The 12,647-nt window shown below is 43.9% G+C and overlaps 1 protein-coding gene across 1 annotated transcript; it reads left to right on the forward strand.

Moving 5' to 3' along the window:
• The first annotated feature begins 247 nt into the window (after positions 1–247).
• Positions 248–4,511, forward strand: nkx1.2lb (NK1 transcription factor related 2-like,b). The gene is made up of 4 exons (XM_078555673.1): positions 248–701; positions 3,541–3,825; positions 3,928–4,225; positions 4,310–4,511. The coding sequence occupies exons 1-4, from the start codon at positions 248–250 to the stop codon at positions 4,509–4,511; spliced, it is 1,239 nt and encodes a 412-aa protein (XP_078411799.1).
• The last annotated feature ends 8,136 nt before the right edge of the window (positions 4,512–12,647 follow it).

Below are 12,647 nucleotides of genomic sequence, written 5' to 3' on the forward strand. Positions count from 1 at the left end.
CAAAACGTTGCTGAATATGAATGCATAAATAACATGCAGTCTGGCGAGTGTGAGGGGCAGGAATGTCTAGGGGGAGTCCGAAGGGAGAGAGTGAGGACCTTTCTGAGGATCACTAGCACTTTGTGACTTCACGTTCACACCCTTGATCGACGCCAGGGGTGGAGGGGATTCAAAGATTTGACTGTGTACAATACAGCATTATTTTTTTTTTTGAAAAAGGGCTATTAAATAGTTTCCTTGGGAAGTCATGAATGTGAATAGAGAAAAGGTTCAGCCGGCTGATATCTCCTTGTCATCAGCGGCAGTGGCAGATCCGATGTCTTGTACCATCCACACTGAAGACATGGATATGAATGGGGACCAGAGACTCCCAGGCAGTGACCTGGCAGCGTTCTCCTGCCCGGCCAGCCGGGAGAGACAAGGGGCCACACAGGGCATCTCTGGCCAGGAGGCAGTGGTCGTGCTCCCTGCTCCAACCAGCAACAACAGGACCACCTCTTTCTCGGTCTTGGACATTTTGGATCCCAACAAATTTAACAGCAGTAAGCGCCGGCAGTGCAGCATTCTGTACAGAGCCGCCAGCGAGTACACAGTGGCAGCGTCGGGGGAAAGGGCTGCGGATGCTTTTTGTGAAATTGCAGATCAGAAAACGATAAGCGAGAGCGGCTTGGACACATGTAAGAAGTCAAGTGACATAATCAGTAAGTATCTCGGTGCTGGGCGCTATTATTTACACCGCTGCGCTCGCACAAGTGCTGCCCCAAGTTTTTTTTTGCGCCAGTGTGTAAAAGTAAGAAGCGGCCGCTTAAAACCCGGGACCACCGCGACCAGGTCAACCGAGCCCGGCCGGAGTCCCCCTCACCATCCCCTGGTGTGTTCACAGCCCAGAGCCGCTGCCAGCAATGGCTTGTGGCTGCCGGCGCTTTAATAAGCTAACCGCGTGTATGTGAAGGCAAGGTTTCAGCACAGTTATTCCAGGTATAGTCACACACTGTGGCAAGTCTGTTAAGTATTATAAGTAACGGCGGGAAGGGGTCTCGTTTCAAAACAATCTTCAAAGATCTTAATTGCGTGATTGCACGTTGATTTGGAAGGTTTGTGAGTTTCAAAACGCTTAATGGTTATGATAGATTTTGCAAGTCAATATGGTTTAGCGTCTGAATAAATCATTGCTTAGAACCCACCGTATGATTATGTCTAATTACCTTTGTATAATTTGAAGCCTCTTAAGTTGCATTTGGCCAGGCTCTTTTTTTTTAAAGAGGTCGCCTGCCAGGAATAAATAGGAATCGCTGCCGTTTAAAAGGCGCTTTAATCCAATCTTTCAAAGACATCTCTGGAGTTTATCCTTCATGCTTTCGGCCACAGATTCAATTTTCTCTCTCCCCTTCGGTTTTTAGGACGAATCAGACTAATTGTGACAAAACGCTGGTTATCTCTAGAAAAACAATTAAATTTCTTCGATTACATTTAAGGTAAAATGTGCTTAGCAGCGTTAAAGAGCTCTTATAATGGCGGAAATCGCCCCAGAGTGGCATGTTGGGCTGGGGTGATCGATATCCTATTATCGAATTCTGCATATCTCTTTCAAACAGCTTGCAAACACTCCTAAAACGTCTAAATTATAGGGTCAAAATTCGGATAATTACTCGATTAAAACGTATTACAGTTATTAGTGGCTGCTATTGATCATGTATTGCTTTCGACCCAGACTCCAGATTGCAACCTGCACACGTCTTTCAAAAAAAAATGTACTAACTTTCTTCCCACAAATCTGGTGACATTCGAGGACAGAGCGACACGGCAAGTCATTGAACAGCACGTTCCGTCAACTTGAAATAACAATCGGGATATATACAAGAGCGCTGTCCATTTTTAATACGCTTTATCTCGAAGCCAGTCCTCGTCCCCAATATGATCCAGGTGTATTATTCTGTTAAAAGTTTGAGGATGTGCAATTATTGTTTGGACCCAGTGAAGCATGTTATACACAAAGGCAGCAAGACGACCCGCAAATTAAAATAAGAATGCGTTCGAAGGTCAGATAGTTAATTGCGGCCGTTCCCAGGGGACAGTTTCTGTAATAACACGCTGCACGTTGCCCATGTTTGGAGGCTGATTAAATGATGGGAGGGCACACATGAACACTGTAAAGCAGGAGTTTCAGGGAAAGAACGGGAGCCGTCCTGTGACCGTGTGTAATTTCCATTAAAAGTGGTAAATGTTTTAAATGCTTTATTATTTCCACCCCCCCCCCTAGTATGTCTAATGAGGCCTTAATATGATCACAATTAATGTAAGTGTCCAGTAATTAGTTTCTGTAATAGACGGAATCCCCTTACAGACACCAATCCAGTTTAATTAGCATAGCTTTATATCTTTTAACGCTTTTTTTATCATTAACAGGTCACTTGTACAGTAACTGCAATATGCAGGAGTTGTAAAAAAATACAAACGCGTGCAGACGAGCACTTTCCAACGCAGCCCACTACATCCTCATTAAACAGTTAGAAATAATTATAATCATTGGCATTTAGTCCATTTGGTGTAGATATAGATTACATACAATGGTTGTATGTACATACAATTCGGGTTGTACATTTATCAGTAATTCTCAGAGAGTCGACGGGCGCTTTATTCTAACCAGCAAGTGCGCCACACACTATGGGGTTAGCCAGGGCTGCGGGTGTTCGGTACATCTTCACAAATTATATCGAGAAAATCGCCCAAAAAAATGGGTCAGCCATGCACTGGGATCAGCAATTTCTCATCTCATCACGGTGCAGGTTGTTAATCAAGGCGGGGAGTCAGGCAAGTCCCAAAACTCGGTTCCAATGAACCAATCCAACTCTATTCCCTTCAAATTCCCTTCACGGTTTTAACAGGGCTCTCCTTCCCCGTGTTAACCGCTAGTTGACAGAAAGAGAACTTTTGAAAGTTTTTTTTTTAATGTTTTTTTTAAAAAAAAACCCGAATTCTTCTCTTATCTGGAGTGGGCAGAATTCGTTTAAATTCAATAGGACTCTTGTCACGGAGTTAATATTGTTAGAGTATTAAATATCCTACACGGTGTTTAATGTTTCAGACAACCCGAACTGTCAACAATAATAATAAATTGGCCCTGGATTCCGAGCATGTTTTATATTTTAAATTACAGATCAGATCAGGTAAATGTTTCAAGGCGAGTTACGGAATGCGAGATTGCAGCGCAGGTTGGGGTGATAATCCTTTAACTTTTATGGATGTGCGCCCAGCTTTGGCCCTGAAGTTAAGCGCACTTTAGATGAAGAGGAGCAACGATGCTTCAAGGGACCATGTTCACATTTTTTAGCAAATGCTCAAACGCGAGACTTTTCATTTTCTCACCCTCTCGCCTCAGGAGGGGCTGTGCAAAAATGCTGGTGATCTAATCCTGTGCGTTTTCTATTTCTGTGTCCCACCTTCCCCCCCCCCCAACCCCCACCCCACCACCCCACCCCCCACACTTCCCCTTCCCCCCCCCCCCCCCAACACCCCCACAACAACCCCCCACCCACCCAGAAGATGGAGATTTCCTAGACAGTTACAAAGCTGAGGAATGCGAGCAGGACTTCTGCCGGAGTTTAGACACCCAGCACAGCAGCGGCGGCGGCGGCGGCAGCAGCAGCGAGACTTCGCGGCGGGAGACAGGCCAGGAGTACACTGAAGATAGCGGTGGTGGGAGAGGAGGAGGAGGAGGAGGAGGAGGGAGCATTGTGACTGCTGCAGGGGAGAGGATGTCCGGGCTGGAGGGAGAGGAGGAGGAAGAGGAGGACGAAGAGGACGAGGAGGAAGAGGAGGAGGATGGTGGTGGAGGTGGAGGTGGTGGAGGAGGAGGAGGAGGGGAAAGTTTGAGCCCTCCCAGCCCTCAGAGCCAGCAGCCGCTCCAGCAGCCGCAGCAGAGCCAAGCCCAGCAGCACAGGAGCAAGAGGAAGCGCAGCGGCTCGGACGCCAAGTCGGGCAAGCCCCGGCGGGCCCGCACCGCCTTCACCTACGAGCAGCTGGTGGCGCTGGAGAACAAGTTCAAGTCGACCCGCTACCTGTCGGTGTGCGAGCGCCTGAACCTGGCCCTGTCCCTGAGCCTGACCGAGACCCAGGTCAAGATCTGGTTCCAGAACCGCAGGACCAAGTGGAAGAAGCAGAACCCGGGGGCGGACACCAGCGCTCCCACCGGGGGAGGAGGTGCAGGAGGAGGTGGTGGAGGTGGAGGAGGAGGAGGGGCTGGGGGTGGGGGACCGGGGGGAGTCGCAGGGGGGGTCGGCTCCAGCCTGGGCGGCCCCGCGGGGGCTCACCTGGGCGGCCTGAGCCCCATGAGCTCGCCCTCCCCGGTGGGTGGGCCGCTCTCGGTGCACTCGGCTTACCCTGGCCCAGGGGGGCTGGTGTGCACCACCCAGTTGCCCTTCCTGCCCTCCCCTGCCGCCGTGCTCTCCCCATTCATGCTGAGCTCGCAGACTTACGGGACACCGGCTTTCTACGCACCTCATTTACAATAAAAAGATGTTTAATATATAAAAAAAATAACAACCTCCCCCCCCCAAACACACACACCCACCCACCGCCAGAATCTAACGACAAAAGCAAAGTACAAATCCTAAAGGGGGTCAGAGCAGCGGTCTGCCAGGTTCTTCAAAAAGCAACATCGGCCCTACAATTCCTGGGGCTAAATCCCCAATAACCCTCGCTGTTTTACTCGCTGTGCCAACGGGAGATTGGTTAACAGTCAGAGAACTTGCTTCACTAAACTGGCAAAACTCACCCAATTTACCCAACACTTGATATTTGGTATTTACCTTTGCTGCCCACCTTAAGGCAGCTGCAGCACAAGATAGGATTCTTCAATATTTTCTCCACACTTCCTTTCTTTTTTGTCGGGCATCTATGCACTTAGCCAAACTCAATTTGATATTTAACACAAAATCCGGGATTCTTTCATCCTCACGGCATGAAAAACAAATGCATCGGTCTCTTAACTTTAAAAAAATAAACGGGGGTATGAATGCTGTCATGTCCACACCAAGTAACCAAGAGCCCAGAAAATCCCATGTCAACAACTTGGTATATTTTTTAATGAGTGTTGCTGCTCACGTTATTGTACACGTTTGTAACATTTTATTTTATTTTTTAAATCACGCTTGATACCTGATTATCCATCGTGATGGCGGGAATGCAGCAGAATTTATGGAAAATGCAACATTGGATTCCTTTTGCAGCCATCCTTAAAAAAAAATGACTTTTTATTTCCTGTCATGAAATTTCGTTCGCACAGAGGAGAAATAAAAATCAAATATGCTTTTCAATTCGCAAATATCATCTTCCCCCTACACCAACACCTCCCCTCCCACCCCCACCACCAACAATTCTGTATAACAAAAAAAACTTCATCCCTGGCGTCTTCGAGGTTCCCAGAATAAGTGTGGTGCAAGGCGAGTGACATTCCATAAAGCTAAATGTTGCCTTTTATTGATATGGGAACTGCCATTCATTTGACAGCCCAATTTTTTTTTTAAAAAAAGAAATACTTTTGCAATTGGAACAATTGTAAGGTGTCTGAGGATTTACTGGATGCAGCTGACATTACTGTTCCAGGTATTCGGGATGGGGACGTGGAGAGACAGTTTCCCTGGGAGGTGATTGTTGTGCAAAATGTCAGTCGCCTTCGCCCCTACTGTTCCCGGTACTTTATTGAGTGAATTGTTGGAATAAATACGCAGGGCTCATTTTTGGATATCTTTGGCCCCCTGTAAACACGGTGAAATATCTTTATAGCTGCAGCGAAAGCCTTGTAGGCAGCGAGTGCAGGTCAATTATTCAAGTGAAACTAGAAAATTAATAGTGGAGGTAAAAAGATACCGAGGATAGATCCACCAACCTTTCCTCCCCTGTTTTTTATTTGTTGTTGATCATTTTGGATCAGATTTTACAATAATCAAAACGTGTAAAATCTCACCCGGTTCGCATATGCCTCTCGGTTATTATTGTGAAATATGATTTATCCTTTGCAAGTTATTTTATTTTAACGAGAAATATTGCAAATTTTCCCGGTGCTAAAAAAAAAAGAAATGAATGGACTTTGGAGCGCTTGATTTTGAGCTCAGATTGTTTTATCGTCTTAATCCTGGGAGATTGGAGATTTCCGAATACATGGTAGGCGGTTCCGAGCAGGTACTGCATCTGAGTCGAAGCTCCTTTTACCCAGTGGGGAAAAAAATCGATAGCGAAGAATTTCTACGTGTGTTTTCAGGCAATCGTTCCTCTTCCCGTTATTGTCGCCTTTGAATCAGAGGGTTGTGGGTTCATGTCCCACTCCCGGAAACCAAGAACTGTGATTGTACTCGAAAGAGTTGCAATCTGTGACTGTTGATAACTCGAAAGAGTTTCCCGTTATTGTTTGGGGGGGGGGGGGGGGGGGTGGTGGTCAGTACATTGTCCATCTACCTAAAGGTCGGCAACTGAATAAAGCACCTTTATTTTGATTGTACATCAGAGATCCTCGGAAGTTCGACTGAGGCTATAGGTTAAATAAAGGGTTCTTGCAAAAAAACGTGGGGCGGAATAAAACGCACCTTTTAATATTTTAATCTCATAGTTCATTCTTGTGATTCCATCAAAAGGTTATACGCCTCCACCCTTACCCCCACCCACGATTTTAAACAGGAAAATGTCCCACCGCCCCTGCCCTCTCACAGCCTGCCCTCAATATAGTGGGGTTATTGCCTCAAAACATCACCTGAACTTGAATCAACTGCAAGAAACTTGTTGGTGTCACTGATGGAAACGCTTTGTTTTTTTTTGCAATGGTTTCTAATTCTTAATAGAATGATGCCGGTAAAACCCATTGGATACTCGAAACACAATTTCTATTGACAATTGTGTTATTATTTTATCAATATTATTGTAATCTTATTATTCTTTGTTTTCTGTCCAATGTGTTAGTAAAACACCCAACTCGAGTCTCAGGGTACATAATTTACAAAAGTGGCAGTTCTGTATATTGTTGACAGAGATGTGTGAAACCATTATTATCCATTACTTGAATTATTATTTATTAGACGACGTGACCGCTTAGTCCATTGATCGAGGAACTGGAAAAGGCAAAAAAAAAATCAACCAGTCCTAAAACACCGTTCACAATCATGTTTTTTTTTAAAAAGCCGTATATATGGAGAACAGTAACAAAACACATACACACAATATCCGAAACGGGATCTGAGATTTTGTTGCTTTTATTTACCTTGTATATTTATGATGTTCTATAGTTGAATTTGTAATTGATGTAACTTATGAGAGAGTGGTACTCCGAAATTATATGGCTTATTAACAAGCGAGCACTTTGGTAGCTAAAGTACTTTAAATGAACAATCAATAAATGAGTCTATGCTAATCACCGTTTATGCCTGGTGTATTTTCGTGGCAATGCACCCACCGGACAATAAATATATTTGATACAGGTTACACGTATTTCCGTATTCTACGAACAATTATTAAAACGCCACCTTTACTTTGTGTAAGAGCTATGAATGAGATCTGGTGCTTGCCTGAACATTCAGGTCTATTCATTTTCCACTGTTTTCTGACCACCTCGCCGCGTTCCCGCCTTTTCCCTTCCTCCATCCTGCCGCAAAACTTTTGCTTCGTGATTTTTTTTTAGATACCCTCTTGTGAATGAATGTTGCATCTTGGAGTCATTGTATCATTCCTGTCTTTTCAACCTTTCCCCTGTCAGCGTTATCGGGACGCGCGTCCTGCAAAGCTGCAACAGATATTTGGTGGGGGGGCGGGGGTGAAGTGAAGATAAGGATGTGAAAAGGGAGTTAGGAAGGGTAGTCACAGAACTGTCTCCTGTATTCTACAGCAAACATCATTTTGATGGTAACTGCACTCTCCTTTCCATTCCCTTTCTGCCGGTTATATCGCCGTTTCTACCCCCATCCCTCTTTTTTTTTTGGTTAGAACTTTTCTGCTTCCTCTCCTTTATTTAAATAACAGTCACTTTCCCCCGCATTCCCTTGCGTTCATTCCCCAATCTGTCACATTCTGTGCCTCCTTTCCATAGTTTGAACGTGTTCCTATTTCGCCATTCACATGTCAAATATGCTGTCGGCTCTTAACTTGGGGGGGGGGGGGACGATTTCCGACAGGGACAGGGACTAAGTTTCAAAAAATAAAGAGAGAGGGAACATGCCCAGTTAAAATTCCTCATCCAACTGAGAGGATTTGTTCTGCAGGTCTCCCTGATTCATTCCTGATTGTTGTCACGGTTGATTCTTGAGCTCATTATGTGGGAAACGTTGCTGACGCGCCTCCTTTTCCCTTGGACGTTCAAACCCGATACCAATACCATTTACTGTGTTCCCAACAGTTGGCACAGTAGCTTGTTGCGTGACGGTATTAAACGATATCCTTCTAATCCTATTAACAGCTTGTCCTTGTTTGCTTTCCTCAGTGAGGCTTTTTTTTTGGACAGCGACTCTTGCACATGAAGCGTGAGGAACTTATAACGCCTGACGCAAAAGTTGCATTTCTTCACAGAATTGTAAATTGGAGAATGGGGGTGGGGGTGGGGGGGCGGGGGGAGAAGGGGTAGTAGTTGTCCCCTTCGAATACTTAAAACGCCTGCAGCTGTTGTTGCAGCGATGGCCAATAGAGGGCACACTTCAGGTCAGCCCTCCACCACTTTGATACACACACCAAATTGAGACCAAAGTAAAATACTGCGGCTGTTGGAAATCTGAAATAAAAAAAACCCCAGAAAATGCTGGAAACGCTCAGCGGGCCAGGCAGAGAGAGAAATAGAGTTAACGGTTCGGGGGAGAGGGGTTGGGGGTGGGGGGGGTGACCTTTTGACAGAACTAAATCTAAATACCATTTAGCTATCTTGACAGAAGATTGGTATAAAGGAAAAGTCGTAATATTAATTTTTTTTAAATTCAGTCTTCTGTAGAAAGAAGAACATGAATGCTATCAATTCAATAAAACAGAAAATAGTAGAAAAGTGTGAAGTGATTCGTTTTGTAGGAAGAACGAGGAGAGGCAACATACTCTAAATGGTACAATTTTAAAGGTGGTGCAGGAACAGAGAGACCTGGCTGTGTAGTGCACAAACCTTTAAAGGTGGCAGGATAAGCTGAGAAAGCTGTTAATAAGGCACATGCTTTATAAATAGAGACAAGGATGTTTTGCTAGTATAAATAAAAATAGAAAGTGCTGGAAACACTCGGTAGGTCAGGTAGCATCAGTGGACAGAGAAACAGAGTTAATGTTTGACTCAAATATGACTCTTCTTCATTAAGAGTCATACTCAATTTGAAACATCAACCCTGTTTCTCTCTCCACTGATGCTGCCTGACCTGCTGAGTTTTTTTTTAGCGCTTTCTGTTTTTATTCCAGATTTCCAGCATCCGCAGCATTTTTCTTTTATTTTGATATTACGCAAATTCTTTGTCAATCACTGGTTAGGCCCCAGCTGGAGCACTGTGGCCAAGTCTGAGCATTGCACTTTAGGAAGGTTGTCAAAGAAAGTGTAGAAGAGATTTTCCAGATTGGTACCAGGGATGAAAGTCCTCAAATGTGTGGAGAGGCTAGAGGAATTTGAGTTGTCCTCCTTAGAGCAGAGAAAGTTAAGGGGAGATTTGATAGAGTTGTTCAAAGTTCTGTAGACTTTTGATAGAGTAATTAAAAATAAGAAATTGTGTCCGCTGGCAGAACAGTCAGTAACCAGAGGACACAGATTTTGGTAATTAGCAAAAGAACCAGAGGCAAAATGAGAAGGATTATTTTACACAATAAGATGTTACAATCTGGTCTGCATTGCCTAAAGGGTCATGGAAGCAGATTCAATAGTAACGTTCAAAAAGAGATTGGATAAATAGTTGAATTGGAAAAAAAATGCTAGGGTTTGTGAAGAAAGCAAAGAGGAGTGGATCTACTTGGATAGCTTTTTCAAAGACACTGCACAGGCACAATGGACCAGATTACATCCTTCTGTGCTATATTATTCTATGATTCTATGAAATGTCTAGCAAGCTAATCAACAACATCACCATCATCGATGACGACGATGACTTGCATTGATATGGCAGGTCACATTTTGGGGGAGCAGGGCACTTTGCAGTGAGGCCTGTTAGTTAGGCTTACAATTACACACAAATTTTTTACCCACAAATCTGTTGGAAATGCCAGTGGATTATGGCATAACACAGCATAAGGCAGTAGGGCCTTGGTGTATGATGGGACAACTAGGCTATCTCCCTTTAAACAATGAGATTTAAACATTCAAAAATAAACAGAAGGATTGAGAATGAGGTTAAATTAGGAGGAACAGGTTCAATGTCAAATCAGGTACAAAAAGAGAAACAAAGAGAGGGGAGGTAAGATTGGATTAACAGAGAAAAAAGAGACAGAAAAGAAAAGTAAGAAAAAAGATATGAAATTTTAAATATGATGTTTTTAAATTCCCTTAAACAATCATGACCTGAAGGAATAAGGCTTCAAACTTATGGTTATTTACTTTCTGGGCAAGAGAGGTTGATTGGTAGTCAGTTATTCACAATTATCATGTTAAAGGGATACTTATGCTGACATTTGCAAATCATAACTGTCTGTGTCAAATTTAATGGGCAATTAATGTACAAGTGCAGCAACTTCATAAAAATCATGGGGAGGTTAAGAACAGGAGATGCTGTTTTCATGAATCTAGACAACAAAGGGCACAAATCAGCCAGCAGCTTTGTGATCATTCACAATTCCTTCTTGGAGCATAGGAACAGGAGTAGGCCATTCAATCCATATAGCCTGTTCTGCTATTCAGTGAGACCATGGCTGATCTGCATCTTAACTCCATCCACCTGTCATGGTCCTATATTCCTTAATAACCTGGCTAGCAAAAATCTATCAATACCAGATTTAAAATTATGAACATTTTTCATTCATTCATGGGATGTGGGCATCGCTGACTAGGCCAGCATTTATTGCCCATCACTAATTGCTTTTGTTCAGAGTGCATTTAAGAGTCAACCACATTGCTGTGAGTCTGGAGTCACATGTAGGCCAGACCAGGTAAGGACGCAGATTTCCTTCCCTAAAGGACATTAGTGAACCAGACGGGTTTTTACAACAATCAGCAATGGTTTCAAAATCATCATTAGACTTTTAATTCCAGATTTCTAAAATTGAATTCAAATTTCACCATCTGTTGTGGTGACATTCAAACCCGGGTCCCCACCACAATACCCTGGGCCACTGGAATACTAGCCCAGTGACAAACATTTACTCCCTCCATCACTGATGCACAGTAGCAGCAGTGTGTACCATCTACAAGATGCATTGTAGGAATTCACCAAGGCTCCTTCAACAGCACCTTCCAAACTCACAACCACTGCCATCTAGAAGGACAAGGGCAGCAGATACATGGGAACACCATCACCTGGAAGTTCCCCTTCAAGTCATTCACCATCCTGACTTGGAAATATATTGCTGTTCCTTCACTGTCACTGGGTCAAAATCCTGGAACTCCTTTCCTAACAGCACTGTGGGTGTACTACATTACATGGACTGCAGCAGTTCAAGAAGGCAGCTCACCACCATCTCTCAAGGGCAACTAGGAATGGGCAATAAATGCTAGCCCAGCCAGTGAAGCCCACATCCCGTGGATGAATAAAAAAAACCACTATGCCACCATCTACTGCTTTTGCAGGAGAGAGTTTCACATTTCTAGCACACATTGCATGAGTGACCTGGCTCTGATTTTAGGATTATTGTCCTAGACTCCCACACAAATGGAAAAAGGTTTCCCTCTATCTACACTATCAATTCCTTTCAAAATCTAACACCTTAATCAAATCACTCCTTAACTTTTTATATTCCAGAGAATACAAGCTTCATAATCTAACCCTCGGAGCTCTGCTAACATTCTGGTGAATTTGCACTACACACATCCCAAGCTCAATATAGCCATTCTCAGGTGTGTTGCCGAAAACAATACACTGCATTCCAGACATGGTCTAAGCAGTGGTTTGCACAGCTGTAGCTAAACTTACTCCCTTTAATATTCTGGCCCTCTAGTTATACAGTTAACATTCCATTAGCTTTTTTTTAAAAAAGCTGTGCACCTGACTAGTACATTTTGCTTATCTGTGTACATGGATCCCAAAATCCCTTTGGACCTCCTCTAGCTTTTCACAATTTAAATCATACTTGGATCTATCGTTGTTTAGTGCAAAATGGACGACCTCACAGTTAACATTGTTGAAACCCATCTGCCCTAATTTTGTTCACTCACTGATCTCACTGTAATTTTATGCTCCTGTCTAAACTGTTTACTATACCACCAATCTTTGTGTCATTGGCAAACTTGAATATATGGTTCCCTATTGTGTTATCTAAGATATTAATAGATATGGTGAGTTGTTGGGGCTGATTCTTGTGGGGCACCACATGCCACTTCCATCCAATTTGAGCACATATTCATTATCCCCGCTGTCTGTTTTCTACTCCCCCCCCCCCACCCCCCCACCCCCCCCCCCCCAACCACCCACCACCACCCGAAACCAATCTCTCAATCAGGTCAATGAATTGTTTTCAATTCCATAAGCATTAATTTTAGCTAACAGTCCCTTGTGTGGAATCTTACC

This window comes from Cetorhinus maximus, chromosome 1 (genome assembly GCF_964194155.1).
Source record: "Cetorhinus maximus chromosome 1, sCetMax3.hap1.1, whole genome shotgun sequence".
Taxonomy (NCBI): Eukaryota; Metazoa; Chordata; class Chondrichthyes; order Lamniformes; family Cetorhinidae; genus Cetorhinus; species Cetorhinus maximus.